Source organism: Martes martes (genome assembly GCF_963455335.1).
Source record: "Martes martes genome assembly, chromosome: 14".
NCBI lineage: Eukaryota > Metazoa > Chordata > Mammalia > Carnivora > Mustelidae > Martes > Martes martes.
The window spans coordinates 33,428,767-33,447,671 of NC_137902.1; the positions used below are offsets into that span (position 1 = coordinate 33,428,767).

Sequence of the window (18,905 nt, forward strand, 5' to 3'; positions counted from 1 at the left end):
CTACCTGATGACTTCTAACACCGTATCTTTGGCCCAAGTCCCACATCCCTGCATCCAACGGCCTACTTTCCATTAGCATCTCATTGGGATCTCAAGTTTATATGCCCCAAACAAAACTCTTGGTTCTCCCACCTGCCATTCTTCTAGTCGTTCCCATTCTTATGGCCTGGCCTGCCATCCAACCACTGTCAGGAGTCACCCTCGAATCTTCTCTTTTCCCCACGTTCTACATCCTGTCCATCAGTAAATTGTGCTTGCTCCCCAAAGTAGTCCTGAGATCCTTTCTCACAAACCCCCGCGAAGGCCCACAAAGGCCACCCCCACCTCCGACTTCCCTCTTGTTCCACTTCAGCAGCCGCCTAAATGGTCTTTTTTTTTTTTTTTTTTTTTTTTTTTTAAATTCTTGCCCCTCAAAGTCCCTTTCCTGCACAGCAGCCAGAGTCACATTTAAAAATACAGGTTGGGTCCTAACAGTCTCCAGTTGCAGACTTCCAGTGGCTGTCCACGAACACAACAAACTCCCTATGTGGCCTCCCAGACCCCACTCGGTCCAGCCTTGTACCTTCTCTGGTTTTAATCAATGGGCTCCAGCAGGGCACCCCCCTGTCCTGGCACAAAGGACAGTTTGTAGCTCAGTCAAGAGTTGGCTTCCCCTACCCCAAACGTCTTTCTCTCCCACAAGTACACCAGCCCCTTTGCACCAGGACCAGTGTCTGCGAGGTCTACAAAGCCCCGCTCCCCTGGATTCAGATGGTTGGCTCTTTCTTGTGGTTTACCTTTTGGCCCAAATATCATCCCCCAGAAAGGTCTTCCTAGGCCCCTCCCCACCCCATCCAAATAGCCATCATCGTCCTATTTTCTTCATGATGTTACTCCACACTCTATGGACTTCTATTTATATTATCTACTGACTTCTGTTTAGGGCTTCTCCCCCCACCAAACAGAAGGTAAATAAGCTCCGTAAGGGTAGGGGCCGTGGCCGTCCGACCACAGCACGTGCTTAAGAGGACCTGGCAGGGGGATTAGTGGAGGGAATCTCTTGTGCTTTCACATTCAATGTTTTGAATCATCCAATCTCCTCTCTGATTTCATGACATGGCTTTTCCTAAAGGGGTCCGTGGCATTTCTTATAAGCGAAAAACTAAAGTCACCTTTAATTATTCCTTAGAAATTCCTCAAGTGCTTTTGACATTACTGAATGGTCTTGAGGCCTTGCACGTCTGGAGAGGGGAGTACCTAGAGTGGCCGTGACCCCTTCAAGGAGAAATCTGGTCCCTGGATCATTTCCAAGACTCATTCCAGAAACCAGCTTTACACGTAAGAGATGGGATTGCTGAAGTTATAAATAAAAATTCATTAAACTCAATCATATTACAAACATACTGAAAAAAGTTCCTATTTAAAAGGAGCCCAGAGCAAAACATTTTTATAAAGGGCAAAACTGTTATACTGAACGATCACCCCTTAATTGACGGGTGCTATAAATGTGTGTTTGCATAGGTTACACTTTCTTGAAGCAGGCTACATGGATATGACAGTCCTGGAAATTAACTCCCTTTGAAAACATATTATGGTCTTCCAGAGGGTGATCAACTCTGCCTATGGAGACAATTTAATTAGTTGGAAATAATAGACAGATCGTTTCTTCTGACAGACGTATCTGTAAACATGGCTCCCTTTTCCGGGTAGAAGAAGCAGTGAAAAATTCTCCTCCATTCATTCCTAAACAGTGACATGTTATAGAGAATGGGGTTCAGGGCTGAGTTGGCAAATGTGAAGGCCACCACCCAGAAGAAGAGGGAAGGCCAGATGACCAGGTCTTGCTTGAAGTTCTGGATCAAGATGAGGAGGATGGTGATGATGATGGGGCTCCACATGATGAAGAAGGAGATCATGAGCAGGAAGAGGGTACGGAAGAGCCGGAAGTCCTGCTGGGACACGCGGATGTGGTGGTTCTCCGAGTAAGCTAGGTTCACCGTGAGCCTCTTCCTTGATGCCTTCGTGATCTGCAGAAACACAAAACAGAGCCAGACCACTATTTACTGCAGGATGTTGGGGAGTTCGACTTCGGAGGAGCAAAGTATCCATCCTTGGAATCTGCCATCCTTGCTGCCCTGGGACAATTTGGTTTTGGAACTTTGGGTCGGGAGCACATGTCTCAGCAGCCTGGCAGCTGCCTGCGCTCAGGATGCTCTAGGGAAGTGGGGGACCTGGCCGACTCCCCTCTCCCAGAAAGAAGGCAGAAAGTCATCCATATCGTAAATAGAGTTGATGCAGAGAAGTGAAAAGGCTGAACTGGATGGTCTAGAAGGGAAATAAGTGAACAGAAGCACATTGCTATGGTCTGAATGCATCCCCACCGTGGTATTTTGTGATGGCAGCCCAAACCAGTAAGATGCACATCTTCCCTCGTATTTCTTTTCTTTTCTTTTTGAAAAAGATAAGTAAGTAAATGTATAAAAGCAGTATGTACAAAAGCAGTACAAACTCAACCAATATGATACCGACGCAGGTCAAATTAAAAACGTTAGATCTGGGGGCGCCTGGGTGGCTCAATGGGTTAAAGCCTCTGCTTTCAGCTCAGGTCATGATCTCAGGGTCCTGGGATCGAGCCCCGCATCAGGCTCTCTGCTCAGCAGGGAGCCTGCTTCCCATCGCCACCCCCCCCCACCTCTCTGCCTGCCTCTCTGCCTACTTGTGATCTCTGTCTGTCAAATAAATAAATAAATAAATCTTTTTAAAACAATAAAAATAAAAATGTTAGGTCTGTGGCCTCCTGTACCCTTCATTTCCACTGGCTGGAAAAGACTGGTGACCAGGGTCCTGGATGTCCTTCTGGGAGTGATCTGCTCTCACACACATGCCTGGTGATGGGAACACTCACGTCTGCACTTCTGCTTTGCACTCTCCTGGGACCAAGCCATGCACCCAATTCTTCACCCTTCTTGTTCACTCATCGGCGTGTATTGGTGCTCCTTCCATATCTAACCAGAGAGAAGGCCCCTCATTCCTGTTATCTTGTCAGTGGTTACAGAGGTTCCAGAGTCTGGCTGTACCAGGATTTATCCAGCCCCCTACTGATGGGCATTTTATTTATTTTGCCTTTTTTAGGGGAAGGGGTACTGGATGAAATGGCAGCACACACCCCTGTCCATTTCCCCTCCCCTCCAGGTTGTCAGGTGGCACAGGGGCAGTGGAGATGGCATGAGGGTATGGCCAGTCGGGCAGAAAGTGTGCACTGAACCCCCACATTTGGTTCCTCTCCTTTACAGGAAAAATTGAAATGGATCCTAGTCTTGCCACAGGCCCCCGAGGTGCGGGCAATGGAAGGTTGATGGAGATAGGAGGTTGCTCATTTGCTAAGACAGCTGCGGCCAGGAATCAGCCTGAAAACGATGCCTGGGATGTGGACCATTTGGGAATGATCACCTGATCAGTGGGATCTGTTGGCACCACCCCCAGCTACATGGAGATCGACCCACAGAAAGGGACTGTCCCCTCACTGACCCTTATGTGGTCACATAAGGGACAATTCCAACAGCAGCCTCATCGTTTGTGCTGTCCACATGGTTCTGCCAAGAAGACTAGAGTTCCTCATACAGTGTCTTAGACATATTTTGGGGGGTGATGTTGATGTAAATTCCTATTTATCGAGCACTTACTATGTGCCAGGCCCTGTACATACCAGTTCTGTGACAGAGGTGCTTTGATGATCCTGATTTTACAGAGGAGAAAACGGAGGCTCAAAGAGGTTGAGGAACCTGCCCAGCCGTACCCAGCTAAGCAGTCACAAAGCTAGGTTTCAAAGCTGGGCCGTCTGACTCCAGCCCATGCTCTTAATCTTAAACTATCTCCTTCCTACCCTCTACTATTTCCGCCAATGGAAATCCTCCTGCCTGACCTACAGCTCCAAGCTTTAATGCCAGCAAGACCGAGAAGGCTTCCTGGTTCGTCTCCCACGTGACATCCCGCCATGCTTTGTTTCACGTACTCACGTGGCCCTTGCCATGTGACCTGTGTCATGTGGTCGACGCTGCCGCGTCATGGCTACCTCTGACCACCAGTGGACTACAGGCTCCCTGGGAGCTAGACCGCCCTGGGGCTTCTGTGACCCGGGGCTTCAGCAAGTGCCTGACAGTGACTGCGAGCAGACGGAGAAACGGGCTGACTCACGGTCTGAGTGGGTAAGTGGTTGGGTCTGTTTTTAGCGCTGACTGATGCTTCCATTTCCTCTGCCTGTGATTCCCACAGCTTTCAGGGAGTGAGAAGAAAATGGGCTTATTATAACCCGGTGTGGCTCCTTGCTGCTCCCCTCCCCACTTTTGATGACAAGACTAATTAACTTTTACCCAGGCTTTAAAATGTCTTGTCATTGCACAGAACGCTTCATGTGTTTTAGGAGAAATTCAATGCTCGACTAACTTGAGGGTTGACTTTAATCCTTAAAACAGGCCTATGGGGTAGGTTCTGTCATTGCCCCATTTTGGGGACAAGAAATGGAGGCTCTGAGGTGTGAGGTAACTTGCTCAGGGCTCATGGTCAAGGGCGGAGGGGAAGCACACCTCAGGGGGAGGTGTCTGAGCTCTTTGTGGGGCTGCGGGGAGAGGAGACGGTGTTCCCAGGAATGTGGTCCGTGGCCACCATGTCCGAGTCACCAGGCAAGTGCCTGGGCCCCTGTCAGATGCTCACTTGTGTGGGTCTGAGTGGGCCCGAAAACTGCACTTCTCACAAACTCCCAGGTGGTCCTTGCTGACTAAAACAATTCAGGACGACAGATTTGGGATCTTCTCCCAGTTCTTTGAAGTGTCACTTTGTAAACTGTCCTTTTGAGACACGCTGCCTTCACACCCATGTGAGGGTCCGAAGGGAAACTTCTCTCCACCTCACATCTCTGCCACTCCGTGCCTCCACACGACGGTTGCCCACAAGTGGGTGCAGGGAGAGGTGGGTCCCCACTAACACAGCTCGGGCCCAGGGGGTCAGCCCTCCTTTGGGGGCTCCTCTGTGAGGGCCGGATGTGAAGAAGGGGCTGCATGTTCACAACCTAACACCTTCATGTTTAGCTAAAACGGAGTTCCTTTCCCAGGTGAGCACTGAGATGGGGAGGGTTGTCCGCTTCAAGTCAGACACTCACTCGGCAAACATTCAAGCCAGACACTCACTCGGCAAACATTCACTGAGTCCCTACCATGTGCCACGTACTCTTACAGGTGCTGCACAGTCAGCAAGAAAGTAGGGAGCCCTGTCCACCCTGCTTTCCATTCTAGAGTATACATGGAGAATGAGGAGGGGGAACAAGAATTGTACAAACGGCCCAGGGCTAGAAGCATCTCATCTTGCCATGGCAGTGGTTGCTGGGGGACGATGTAAACCAAGCCCCAAGAGCTATCAAGGAGCACCTCACTGAAGGCACTTGGGAGTGACCAGGAGACTAGTACCCTGGGAAAGTAATGATTGGAAAAATCCACCAAAGGTGTATAGCACACTTGAGTCATGAGGAAAGAGGAAGGAGGGAAGGCAGAAGGGTGGGTACCACGGCCCTGAGCTCATGGAGCAGCTCTGGAAGGAAGAGCCCTGCTGAGGCCTGCTCTCGGTCCTTGCATCGGGCAGAAGCAGCCCCCCGGGGGCAGGGACGTTAGAGCAGTGTTCCCCAAAGGAGATCCACAGGGCACCAGTACGGAGAGATGCTCTGTGGGGAAAGGGGGTCCGTGGTCAGATTTGGCAGCGCTGCCTCCTCTATTCCTGGGTTGGAGACTCTCAAAGAATGTGAGCCTCATGGAGCCCCTCAGAAGTCCTGCAGTGAAGAAACCCACTTAGCCCTGATTAAACAGCATTTCCCAAACTCATGGGGTCATGGGCCCCTTTTTTAACATCTAGCAGCCCATGGCATTCTAGAGAGAACTTTCGGGGAGATGCTGCTTTAGAGGAATAAAAGATCAGGGTGATTTTAAAGAGGCACTTCTCAGGCCCATACATGGAAACCGAGTCAGAGGCCGTACTGACAGGCCAGAGGAAGGAAAGGGGTGGCAGGTGGCGTTACATGCCCTCTGGCTTCTGATGATTTGCTAGTTGTGTCTCTAGGGAAACAGTTGATCAACACTGATGTTCAATTCATTTTACAGAGTTATGATCTTGACAGAAGAATCTCAGCTGAAAAGCTGATCCGATGTGTCTGAGTTATGAGTATCTTCGGCGGGAGAAAGACGGGAGCCCGTGCAGACTCTCCATCTGTCTGGCAGCTTACCTGCTTCCAAGTTCCCTGCCTGGCAAACCCACAAGTCCAAAGCCGGGACAAATAGCACAGTCTTCCCGGGAAACAGGCGATAGTAAGTTTGGCTGGTGGGGTGGAAGGTAAATTTTTTGAAGTCTTGGTGTGATTTGCAAAATCACAATGCTAGATCTCTTTCCAATTAAAGGCTAGCAGCCTGTTCAAAATTTTATCATATCTACACTCTCATTTTATTGTGTTAAACAATCCACTGAGGCCTATCTAGCTCCAGACAAAACTGAGGCCCACAGTAGTTAAATGACTTGCCTAAGGTCACACATTGATAAAGCTTGGACTAGAATCAGGGTCTTAGCACTTTTCGTTCAGTGATCTTCCCTCTGCGCAAAAAGAGACGGTACCATAGGCCCTTTCAGTGTGACCCAAAGTCTGTGTCTTCCTCATTCAATAGGTGTTTATGGAGTGTCTACAATGAATAAGCCAGGCTCTGTGCTAGTCATGGAGCTACAGCAGGAAACAAAACAAAGTCTCGGTCCTCATGGAGTTGTAGTCTAATGAGCAAAACGGATATTTTACAAATAAATACACATAAATGGAATATGACAGGGGTTGTAAGTGCACTGAAGAGAAATGAATCCAGGTAGTAAAGGACTAGAGAGTGATGAGGAGGGTCTCTGGGGAAGAGCCTTTTGAGCAGAGACCTTCTGGAGCAGGGGAGTGGCCCACACAGAAATTGGGGGAATAGAGATCCAAGAGAGGAAATCACAGGTGCAAAGGTCCTGAGGCAGTCATGTGTTGGCATGTATGAGGAAGAACAGTGTCTCTGATCTGTCTCCCAACAATCCTGCACTGTCCGAGGCATCGCCATTCTGCAGATGAGGGAGCTGAGGTTCACAGAAAATAAATATCTTGCCAAAGGCCACACAGCAAGGACTCAAAAACCCAGGTATTAAAAGAACCCTTTCTTGTCTCCCTGTCCGCCTTTCGTGGCCCTTTGCTCTTCCCTCTCCTTCCCCTCATTCACTTCCTACATCTGCGAGGCACTCAATGGTTTGCTGTGTGTTTTCACGCTGAGTCCCAGCACCACTCCCTTCAGAGTACCAGGGGTTCATTGCATTGAGCAACAGGGCCATTGTCTATCTGCCCCTCCCCTTCCCGGGTTAAAGCACTTTCTGGATCAAGAATGTGACCTGCTCACTCTTGACCAATCTCCACTCCCCACCAACACGCTGAATAGAACAGCTCCTTAGCAAACGTCTGAGGAATTAAAGTATTGGACCCTGGGGTCAGACTGCTTGAGTGTAAATCCTGATCCTGCTGCTTTTACGCTGTGTGATCTTGGGCAAGTTACTTAGCCTCTCTGTGCACTGGTTTCCTCATCTGTAATTCTTAACAGGATTAAATGAATTTGTTCCTGACACATTGTAAATATTTCATAAATATTTGTTGAATAATTTTTAAAGAATTCATTCTAAATTCTATCTTCCTCTTCCCCTTACTCCTTTTCTTTTAAGGTAATGACAGTTCGTACTGACATAGCATTCACTCATGTTGGGTCCCCATTGCAAGCATGTTACAGACCTTAACTCCAGGCCTGAATCTGCCTCATACCCTTGAGCAAGCCCCAGGCTCGGTGTCACTGAAGCGGGTCACAAGTCAACGGGTGGGGAAGAGTCTAGAGAAGGGCATGGCAGGCTATCTCCCACAGGACCCAGAATCAGCAGACCTGGATGGAGCTTGGCCTAGTTTTGGGTTCTGAGCATTTAAGAAGCTTACAGATCCTCAGCTACAAAGAAAGAGCCATAAAAGTGCCCATAGAGCAAGCAGATGTATACAAGATGTATACATCTTGTATACAAGATGTATACAAGGCCCCACTTCAATAAGTTCATTTGCCAGATAACCTGTAATATGAGATAAAAACCGAGATTCAACAACTATAAACCTCCAAGAGGACTCAAGGTTTTGCATTAAACCTTCTGAGATGAGCACGAACACACGCCGTTTGCCTGCGCCGTGTGAATGGGCTGTGTCCAGAGGCGGGAGCCAGGCCAGCAGGGTCCCCTCCATTGTCCCTGGACATACTCACTCTTCAAAGGTAGAGATCACTTCCTGGTTCAGTGCACTTTGGAAAAGCGCCTTCTCTGAAAGTGTGGGGTAGCAATTGGGAAGGAGTTTCTGGTAATGTTCTGTTTCTCATTTTGTTTCTGGGAGCTGCTTCTAGGAGTGAGGTCAGTTTGTGGGCTGTGCCTATATGCTGGGTTTGCTTTCCTGGATATATGTTATACTGCAGTGAAAAGTTTTTAGACATGTACATTCTCCATCACTATACTGCTGTTTGTAATGGGATATCAAGGGACTCAACCCAAAGCCCATAAAATAAATTATGTCACATCTGTACGGTGGAACACCATGAAGTCATTAAAAATAATGAGGCAGAGATATAAAAACAAATATGGACAGATATTGCAATCTGGTGTTAAGCCGGAAAAGGAAATTACAAATAGTGTTATCTCAAATCTGAAACAAACAAACATTGTTTTGAACCATGACATATGGTTGCTATTTGATCATTTTATATGGTTTATCATATATATGTAACATATATACACACATGGCATCAAAGTATATATATAGGTAAGTTTGTAAGAAAAATAACCTGAAAAATGTACTTTGAACTGTTAACAATGGGAGTAGATGTTTAGTTTCTGCATTATACATCTCTATATGTCTTTAATTTTTTATAATGAGCTTTGTATTACTCTAGTGGTCATCAAAATAATAAAAATCTTAATAGCAGTCACAAAGATATCACTTTAAAAAAAACCAAAAACAAAAAAAAAACAAACTCTTGTTTGGTGTTGCAGAGGGGCGGACCAGGGCAGGGAGCCAGGACTGGACTGGCGTGAACCCTAAGGTAACTTCCGACCTGGCAGGCCGGTTCTGTCTAAAACATCCCAGCCTCAGTGGAGTTCAGCTGTGGTGCTCAAAGCACACATACCTGTAAAATTTTGGAGTAGCTGATCACAATGAGCAATCCTGGCACCAAGAAGTTCAAAGTTGCAAAGGACACATCCCAGGAGATTTCTCCGGCAATGCTGGGCCAAACCAGTGTGCAAATCGAAATCTCCTGTCACAAGAAGGAGAAGAATGTCATTTCCATGGTGGCTACTTATTTGGTTTTACCTCAGTCCCAGTAGGAGAATACCCGACACCATTACACTGGTGTTAGCACGCTGCAGCTAGGATGACAGCACAGCTCAGCATCCCCTCCCCTGCACACACAAACAAGCTACGAATCACTTCTCTCCGACCCTCAAAATAACCACAGTCATTATGCCTGTTCTCCAGGAGATGCAGCTGGATCCCCGCGTCACACACTGGTAATAGCTCAAGTTAGTTCCTGGACAGGACTCCAGCCCCAGTGCTCTTTCCACTTGCCTGGACTAAGTGGCCAAGAGCCCTTGAGCCTTCTCTGCCAAGTCCCTCATTTTACAAATCACAACCTGAGCCCTAAGAGGTTACATAGATTGGAAGTGACATGCTACGCACAAGTATAGAGAAACAGGCACGAGGTTGCAATGTAGTCCACTGCGACTGCCGAAGGCACCAGAAACGATTTTAAGGCACGAAGTTTCATTTAAGGGACGTGGAAATGTCTAAAACATGTCTAGCTGCATCAAAGAAAGCCGCGGCTCATCCCAAGACAATACTGAAGCCCAGACTTGGAAGCTCTATCCTCATGGGTCTCTCCCAAACAGAGCGGCACAGTACAGCCCCACACAGTTCTCTGGCATTCAAGATGGAAAACTACCAGAATGGGGCTGAAAGTCCTGGTTGGTGATCTTGCTGCTGTCAGTATGTCGTGAATTTAAGGGTTTGACACTAATTACCAACCTCAAAACATGTGGGGACCTTATTACATAATTACCGGGAGCCGCTACAACAATTTCCTCCAAAGAATAAATAGGTCAACAAAAAGAGATCTGTCTGTCTCTCCTCCCAAACACAAATTTCGCATGTCGGCTTGACTGTAGGAATAAAACGATATAGAAATCAAGTTGTTCTAAACATGTCTAACACATAGAACAGGGTTTCAAGAGCATATCCTCTGTAAAAAGAACACATTGTTGACGTCTGGTGGATAAGACATCTTAATGAATTGTAGTCGTGGGATCTACTCATTCATTTAGCCAACATGTATTGAGCGCTGAGCAAGGACAAAGAACTTTTGTCACATACATCATAACTGGGTGCTCAAACTCAAATACAAACGAAGAGGCCCTTCTTTTCCTGTTCGGTTTTAACAGAAAATGGTAAGTCTGATATTCACTGAGCGTTTATTCTATGCTAGGAAGTACTTTACATACATTATCTCATTGAAGGTTCATAACAACCATATTGAAATGCACGTTATTATTTTTCCCATTACACAGAGGAGAAAACTAAGGCTTAGAAACCTCTTCCTAAACCAAGAGCCTAAGACACTAAAGGTGTAGTTCTTTTTAACCATATGATATCTTCCCCAGAGAGCTAAGTGGTTATGAAAGAAATCCAGGGACCTACCAAGAAAACTCTTAAGGCAAGTCAAGGAGGGAAGAATGCTTTAATCGTATTTGTACCTTGAAAGGGGGTGAGAATGTTGCTTCCTTTTCCTATCTCGTTTAGATGGCTCAAAAATGTACTAGTAATTCCAAAAACTTGTTCCTTCATCCCCACTGTCCACGCCTGAGGGGACAAAGTGCATTAGATCTCTCCCCGTTGTGGTGACTGGAAAGAAATGTGTGTCTCTCAAGGAACTTCTGAGTACTGGCAGTGTGGTGATTATCTCGAGATGATCTCTGCCCACCATGCCCTCAGTCTACTACGCTGGTGGGCAACACAGACCAGCAAATACACTGAAGCAGCGATCAGAAGAGACGGATGCCAGCCCTGAATGCGCCTTAGTCTCTGATTTCTATACTTGAGCTAGGAAAATTACAGGGAGGGCAGAAAAACCCCAGAACCATTTCATAAAACCCTCAAAGTCCTCCACCTCTCTCCAAAAGCCTTCTTCAAAATGTCTGCTGAAATCTCTTCAGGTTTAACAGGATTTTGTAGAATGTGTAACAATAGAACCAGATGTCCTCCCGACTACAGGAACAAAGAAGTGGATCCCCAAACACTCTGCCTGTATTAGCCCCAAGCTGCTGAGGAAAATGCGTAGGTGTGAATGGACAGACAGACACCTGTGCACACATCCCCGCCCACGCCCACACACGTATGCGTAGACAAAAGACTGAAAGGATACATTCTGGAAAATTAAGTGTCCATTTCTAGGTGGGACTCGTTATTTTTGCTCTTTTGGCTTATCTGAATTTTCTGGAATGTGCCCATATTAACTTATAAGAGGAAAAAAAAATGGCGGTAAAAGTCCATTTTTAAAAGAAATGAGGATCAAACGTTAAACACAGATTACCATGCTAGTTTAGCAAACCTAAACAGCTATTCTTTCAAGAAAAACAAGGAACTCATCCAGGAAGTTCCCCCAGTATCATGACTGATGAAGATGCTCCTTTACCTTTGTGGAACTCACTCCAGGCACAGAGTGTGAGAAGGAAGTAAGATATGAATTTTGCACAGCACCCCCGTGCGTGACGGAAGAGACAGTGCGGCTGGCCCGAGTGGACTTGAATGACGGATTTATAGGCTCTTTAGAAAGCTTTATATGGTATGAAGTGCAGTGTTTATTTTCATTAAAAAATCTAACAACAGGCACCAGGCCCACAGTCAGAGAGCTGGCCTGGTATTATAATTCTGTTTTTGTGAGAAAATCTGACTTATGTTATTTTATATTTATTTAAATACCTATATATATTTAAATACCTAGGATATTTATAATATCCTAGGTATTCTCTCCCGGGCTGTAACTTAGGAGGGAGCGTGGCAGTAAGTCAGCTCTGGAAGGTGGAGACGTGAATCTTATAATATTCTCTATACTTTTCCTGCACATTTGAAATGCTTCCTGATTTTAAAAAAGGAAATTTGAAAACCTAAAGGGCGAGGCCTGCTTTGTCACTGAGCTACAGAAGCAGGGAGAGCCAACTCAATGGCTGTACTTTAATTGCTTTGTTTAACCACTCCTGACTCAAGCCCTGGTGTCTGCACCACTGTGAGGCCACAGTGAGAATGGGCAAGGTGAGGCCCCCGCCCTCAAGGGGGCCCTGATGTGCTCAGGGAGAGAGAGAAGCGTAAGGGGCGCCTGGGTGGCTCAGTGGGTTGAGCCTCTGCTTTCGGCTCAGGTCATGGTCTCAGGGTTCTGGGATTGAGCCCCGCATCGGGCTCTCTGCTCAGCAGGGAGCCTGCTTCCCCCTCTCTCTCTGCCTGCCTCTCTGCCTACTTGTGCTCTATCTCTGTCAAATAAATACATAAAATCTTTAAAAAAAAAAAAAAAAAAAGAAGAAGAAACTTCAGTATAGGGCAGCGAGCCCTAGTGCCCAGAGCTACCGGGGACAGGCGAGCACAGTCACAGAGGACAGCAGCAATCCGCAGGGGTTGTGTCCACTGTGCCTGGAGGGATGGGGCTTCAGTCAGAAGAACAAGGAGGCTGGAGCTCAGCATTGGGACCAGGAGGGAGGAAGGCAAGAGGCCACATACAAGGGTGAAGTGTGGTTAAGGGTGACTTGTATCCCCAGCCCAACCTCCTCCTCCTCCTGGCAATCTCATCCATTTCCATGGCTTCTTTTCCAAGATGCCACTACTTTTTCCCACCCTGTCTTCTCCTGAACCCCAGACAGGCCCCTGTGTCCTGAGGACATCTCTGAAGGATGCCTCACAGGCATGTCAAGCTCTGATGTCCCACCCCAGAAGGCTCCGTCTCCCACCATCACTGACTCGGGGCATGGAGTCACCATTCCCTATGCTGCCAGCAACCTGAGTGTGGGCTTTCTGTTGTCTCCTTCCTCCCTCCCCACTCAGAGGGAACCTTTAAGTTCTGTCCTACTAGCTGTCCAACAGACCCCTGTATCTCAGTCTTACTGGCGCACCCCTCGCAGGCCAGGCCGTCTCTCACCTCATAAGTCTAAACTCCCTCAAGAGGCATACCTGGCCTTCTCCATCTGGCCCCACCACCCTTCCAGCACCATGTCTTGCCAGCACGTGGGTTCTCATGCCTGCAATGTCCCTCCAGTTCCCGACATCCGTGGGGATAGCCGACTGCCTTTCATCTTCACCGCAGCTAAGATATCACTCATTCTCTTCTAAGAAGACTCCCCTGTGGGTGTGGCATCTATCTCTAGGCACTGCTCAAATGCAGACCCCTCTGCACCCTGGCTGACTTAGTTGAAATGCCACCTGGTGCCAGCTGCTTCCTGTCAGCTCCTCTAATGATGCTTCTCGGAGGAGGCCTGAGGGTCCCTTTGTAAATCATCCCCCCCGTTCCACCTCTTCCAACAAAACGGAGGACTTCGAGATCACTTTAAGGAAGTGGGAAACCCAGTGAATATCCCCTTGCCCACCAGCTTCCCAACAGAAATGGAAGAATTTATCAATGCAAGAGATGAACTTTCTTGTGTCGTAAAAGTAGCCTCTAATAATACCAAAGGCAAGCAAACCGTGTTTCTCTCCTCAACCACTTCACGCTCAGCAGAGACGCGACGGTGTTCCGGCCTGGTATTAAACTGGGGCAGGCAGAGCTGTAACACAGAGGGCTCCTAAGGAAGTGTGACTTGCGGGAAAAGTCATGGGGAGAAAGACAGTCCCGGGCTAAATTCTAGTTCTATCTCTGGCCTGCTCTGTGACTTCAGGCATTTCCCTCTTCGGAAAATGAACATACCAACACCTATTCATAGGGTGTGTGTGAGAACCAAATTGGGCCAGGGTCTGAGACCACCAACATTGTCGATTCGTGGACCTCCTTGAACAGGATGCCATCTTGGTCACGTGACTCATGGTGCGGGCAGCAGGGAGGGGTGCTTGGTAAATGTTTATGCAGTGAATAGGCAGCACATTCTGGCCAGTGTGGACAGTCCCCCCAACCTGCCAATGAGGGTCAGTGCCCTAGCAGAGCCACAGCACACAGAGGCAGGAATCCTGTTGGAACAGGCCGAGTTGAGCTGGCTGAGATGTCTCTGTTGCTAGAATATGCCCACCCTCGTAAAATGGCAGTCTATTATTTTACGGCAGTCAGAAGAATTATACCATTTAAAGAATGTTTAAAATATTTATAACCAAAGATAAGAAAACTAATAATAGCTACCAATTCTTGAGTGCTTAACTCTGCATGTGCCAGGCGTTGGCCCACTCACTGAACGCTGGTCCCCAAGGCAATTCTATAGGGTTCTACTGTCATCATGCCCATTCTGCAAATGAGGAAAGGAAGGTACAGAGGTGAGGAGCACTTGCCTCTGTCGCACAGCCCCTAAATGCCAGAGATGGGATTTAGACTCAGAATGCTGGACTCCAAAGCCCACACTCAATACGAAATTAGCTAGCATTTTTAGCATGTCTATCATTTCATCCTCCCTACAGGGAAGCTTGAGGGAGGTTGGTCACCCTGGACTGGGAGGCACCCACTGCCCAAATGGACGAAGGTACTCATGTTCCCGTTTTGGGGAGCTGGGGCACTAAACTGGCAGAAAGCTCTGTGAGGCACTGTTTCCCTAGCCCACTCTCCTCAAGAGGAGGCGTCCAGTGTGTGCTTGAGGTTAGAGAGTTCCCTCAGCCGGTGGTTTGAGTCGGAAAGTGTCCCCCATCCAAAAACCTCCGTATTTAGTGTCCAAGTAGGAAGGGGCGGGCAGAATCTACAGACAGGAAGCTGGGAATAGAGGATTAAGAAAACAAGCATTTGCTAATTTTAAATGTGAGACTCTGTTCAGTCTAGCCTAGATCCTTCTGTCTCTCTCTTTTTTTAATGGCCACACTCTTTTTTTTTCTTCCCCTGTTTCTCATTCTTTTCAACTTATTTCTTCAATCCCTGAGCCTCAGTTTGCTCACCTATAAGATGAATTGTTTCCTCCATGCTCAGGTCACAGCCCTTGAGGAACTGGGCAGTTTTTCCATTTCTTGACTTATTGGAAGGTGCATGTGTTGGGAAAAGACAAAGAGGATGGAGAGTTCAAAAGGACCATCTGGTTTTTTCACGACAAGCGCCCTTGCTCCATCTCTACTAATTTCAGGGCCAAGGGATTGCGGCCAACTCGCCTAGCTCTCAGCCTCCTGAGGTGCTTCTAAAGTGCTCTCCCCGTGGCTTTGCCCAATCTCTCCCCAAAGGCTCTATGACCAAGAAGGTGTTTCTGCATTAATACAAGAGGGGTCTGCATGCCTGCTCCAAGGGAGAACCATGACATAAGTCTCCATGGAAGCCCCTCACAGTTCAGTTCTGGTCATCCGGGGAGTGCCGTCGGGGTCTCCTACCAGAGGTAAAATACAGAGTCACAAAACAGGGCAGCTCCCCCATCTGAGCGAAGGCCTTCTCGCTCAAACCACCACCTGTGTCCATGTAGGCAAGCAGTTTTAGTCTGGGAGGGGGCAAGAGCCTCACTTTTTTACCATCATTTGCCAGTTAAGTCTAAGGGTACCTAAAACAGTTGTAAAAGGGAGGGGCGCAAGGTACTTGTCTGGGAACCTAAGATATCCTGAAGATATATTCTATTTGATCTTTAATTTCCTGAGTGTCATTTTTTTTCTGTAAGGAAAGAAAAAAATGGGGAAAAGTCCCTCAAGTTCTGTGAAAAATACAGAAACGCTGTTATTCAGTGAGAGAATAACTTAAAAAATCAAAAGACTGATGGCAAAACCTAGCCTCCAGCTGATCCAATGGGTCTGGGGTGAGGCCTGGTCTTTCATTTATTTCTGAAGCATCTGAGTGACCCACTTTGATTCTCGAGTACATCTGGGCTGGGGAGGACAGGATTGCTCACTAGGTTAGGGTCCTTGGTCTGCTATGCTGATGGCACCCTGATGGGCAAGCTTGGCAATGGGCACGCTCAGCTGAACCCCGCCATCCTGGCCCCCACTTGAGGGGGCATGGCCACAGGCGTCCATGTTCTTTGATCAAGTGCCACAGGCCTGACATGGTTCCTGCCTATTAGTCATTCAAGGCCTTAAAACAGAACAAAACAATCAAACAAAAACCCCACAATGTATTCCATGCAAAAAGTAAACAATTAGGAAAGAGACTTTTAGGTCTGATTTGTGTTAAAAAGAGAGAGAAAAGAGAGAGAGAGACAGACAGAGACCGCTTACATGGGTTGCAGACTTCTCCTCACATGCCATTAAAAGGCTTATGTAAGAGACGGGTCTGGGAGACCCCCAGAGAAGCCCACATCTGCATCGGTGCCCCAGAGCACATACCCAGGAAGGCATCCTGTGCTCAGACTACATCCACCTCCCCAGCAAGAAATCTTCCTCCAGGTCATATCTCACCTCCCTTCCTACCTTCCTACCTTCTCACTTCCTTCTGGTCACTGCGCAGGCCTGTCTTTGGAACTGTGGTTTGTGACAGTTTTGCTCAGGCCAGAAAACCAGTGAGTTGTAGAGAAAGGCAGGGAATGGGAAAACCCGCTTAGCAGCAACCCTTGGAGAGGCTGAGCCCAGAGCAGGACTCACACCTCCCTTTATAAAGGGCGCACAGACTTATGTTCTTTCTCTGTCCCTCCCTATGAGGCACAGAAAACCTAGCCCACTGGGAAGACAACCAGAACCCTGGCCACTGTCCACCCGGCCACTGCCCACCCGGCCGGCCCCGAGGTGCCGCATCCCAGACTGAATCTCGGCACACAAACTCCACAACAGCGCAGTGGGGCAGCAGCAGGAACAGATGGGGACCACAATTTTGGACCGTGATTCTGGACTGCCCAACCCGAGTGGACCCGAGCCAATGTCATGAACTGCCCAGATAACTTTTTTTTTTTTTAAGGTTATGGACCCCCACAAAGATCCTAATGACAACTCTGAACACCCAGCTCAGAAGAAAGCTCATCTCCCAGCCTCCGGAATCTGCTGAACATTTGGGCGCTTAGAATGCTCTGAAGCCACCCACCATGCAAGGCTCCAGGCAAGATCCTGTGATCTAGTCCAATCCTTCTATCTCGCAGTTGGAAAAGCTGAGGCCCCGGGAAAGTATTACAACACCCCTAGTGGCAGCATCGGGTCTAGGGCCCCCGGGTCTCTGCTGCCCTTTCTCCCTGGCTCTGCTCCCGGGTTCTCAAAGCAGGACCCTCACCCAACCAAGGCTGAATGTGCTGAGCAGGCTCTCAGCTCCTCCTCGCACTCAGGATGAGATGCCCCGAGCAAGTCATTCTGTGGGCCTCAGCTTCCTCATACATCAAGTGGATGTGCTAGTCCCAGCACACTACCACCCACCCTGCAAGAGAGCAGATTTCAATATACACGAGTGCCATTAGCCATTCCGGATCCTAGAAGTTCCATCTGGTTGGCTCCTACACTCCCCGCTATTGCACTAACCTCAACATAAAGAGTGCACTTTGCAGGCATTTGGGGGACTCTATTTACAAGGCTTTGAAGGGCCTTTATGGGACCTAAGTCGCTGCAGTGAAATTCAAGAGCTAAAACTTCAGAGCACCGGGCACAGGGACACAACGATTAAACGCAACAAATTGCCTATTCTCGTTCTGTTCTGTTGTTTTTGGTTACTCATTGCCCCAGGTCATCGCTTCCGTGGGATCCGTGCTCGCCAGCCCGCCCCTGACACCGGCCTGGCGCGCACCGCCCGGCAGCTCACCTGGTCCTGGCCGGAGGGCCGCTGGGGGACCACACGGAAGAAGACGCAGAGGGGTAGCGCGGCGAGCGCCGAGTAGCCCCAGATGAGCACCAGCAGCGCGGCCCTCGCCCGCCGCCCCAGACCCCGCATGCCGCGCTGCAGGCGAACGATGCACACCATGCGCTCCAGGCTGACGGCCGCCAGGGTAAGGATGGTGACGCTGCCGCTCAAGCTCATCACATAGAAGAGCAGGTGGCAGGCGACCGGGCCCAGCAGCCAGGCCTCGGTCCATCGCACGGCCAGCACGGGCGGGATGGCGCTGGTGAACAGCAGGTCGGCGCAGAAAAGGTTGAGCACCAGGCAGGCGGTGTTGCCGCGGCGCCGTCGGCGCGCCACTAGCACCAAGGAGCACACGTTGCCCAACAGCGACACCGCAAAGATGAGCGCCAGCACGACCGTCTCCACAGCGGTCAGCACCAGCCGGTGGTCGCCCTTGACGTCGGAGAAGAATGGAAAGCGGGTGCGGTTGGCCCGCTCTAGGCTGCGCGGGGATCCGGTGCCCGCCGCCTGCGCGCACTCGGGGGACATGCCCGGCGCCCGGGCGGCCCGCAGCCGTCTGCGAGCGCGCTCATCTGGGAGGCGACTGAGCGCCAAGGCGGGGAAAGAGGGAGGGAGGCGGTTGCGACATCTCCCCTCTGGCCCCCTCCCGCCGCAGGAGCGCCGGCGCTGGGCGTTGCGCACTGAGCCCGGGGCGCGCGGGAACGAGGAAGTGCCAGGCTTCGCGCTGGAAACACCCGGGCTAGGCGGTGGCCCGTGCGGAGGCCTCACGCCCTTGGACTCATGGGGGAGCGCTGGAAACCCCTCCTGGAGAAACCCCTGGGGCCCCTGCAGGGCCTCCCCAGCTTCTGTCGTCCTCCAAGGGTACCCTGTGTGTGAAACCCTTAATGCATTGATTTAAGCAAAATTGATTTAGGAGTG

At 49.1% G+C, this 18,905-nt stretch overlaps 1 protein-coding gene across 1 annotated transcript; it reads right to left on the reverse strand.

The window, feature by feature from the left end:
• Positions 1-1,616: 1,616 nt before the first annotated feature.
• On the reverse strand, positions 1,617-18,515 carry FFAR4 (free fatty acid receptor 4; the record flags this gene model as incomplete). Its single annotated transcript, XM_080823673.1, has 3 exons — positions 1,617-2,006; positions 9,228-9,356; positions 17,949-18,515. The coding sequence occupies 3 exons, from the start codon at positions 18,513-18,515 to the stop codon at positions 1,617-1,619; spliced, it is 1,086 nt and encodes a 361-aa protein (XP_080679799.1).
• Positions 18,516-18,905: the final 390 nt, after the last annotated feature.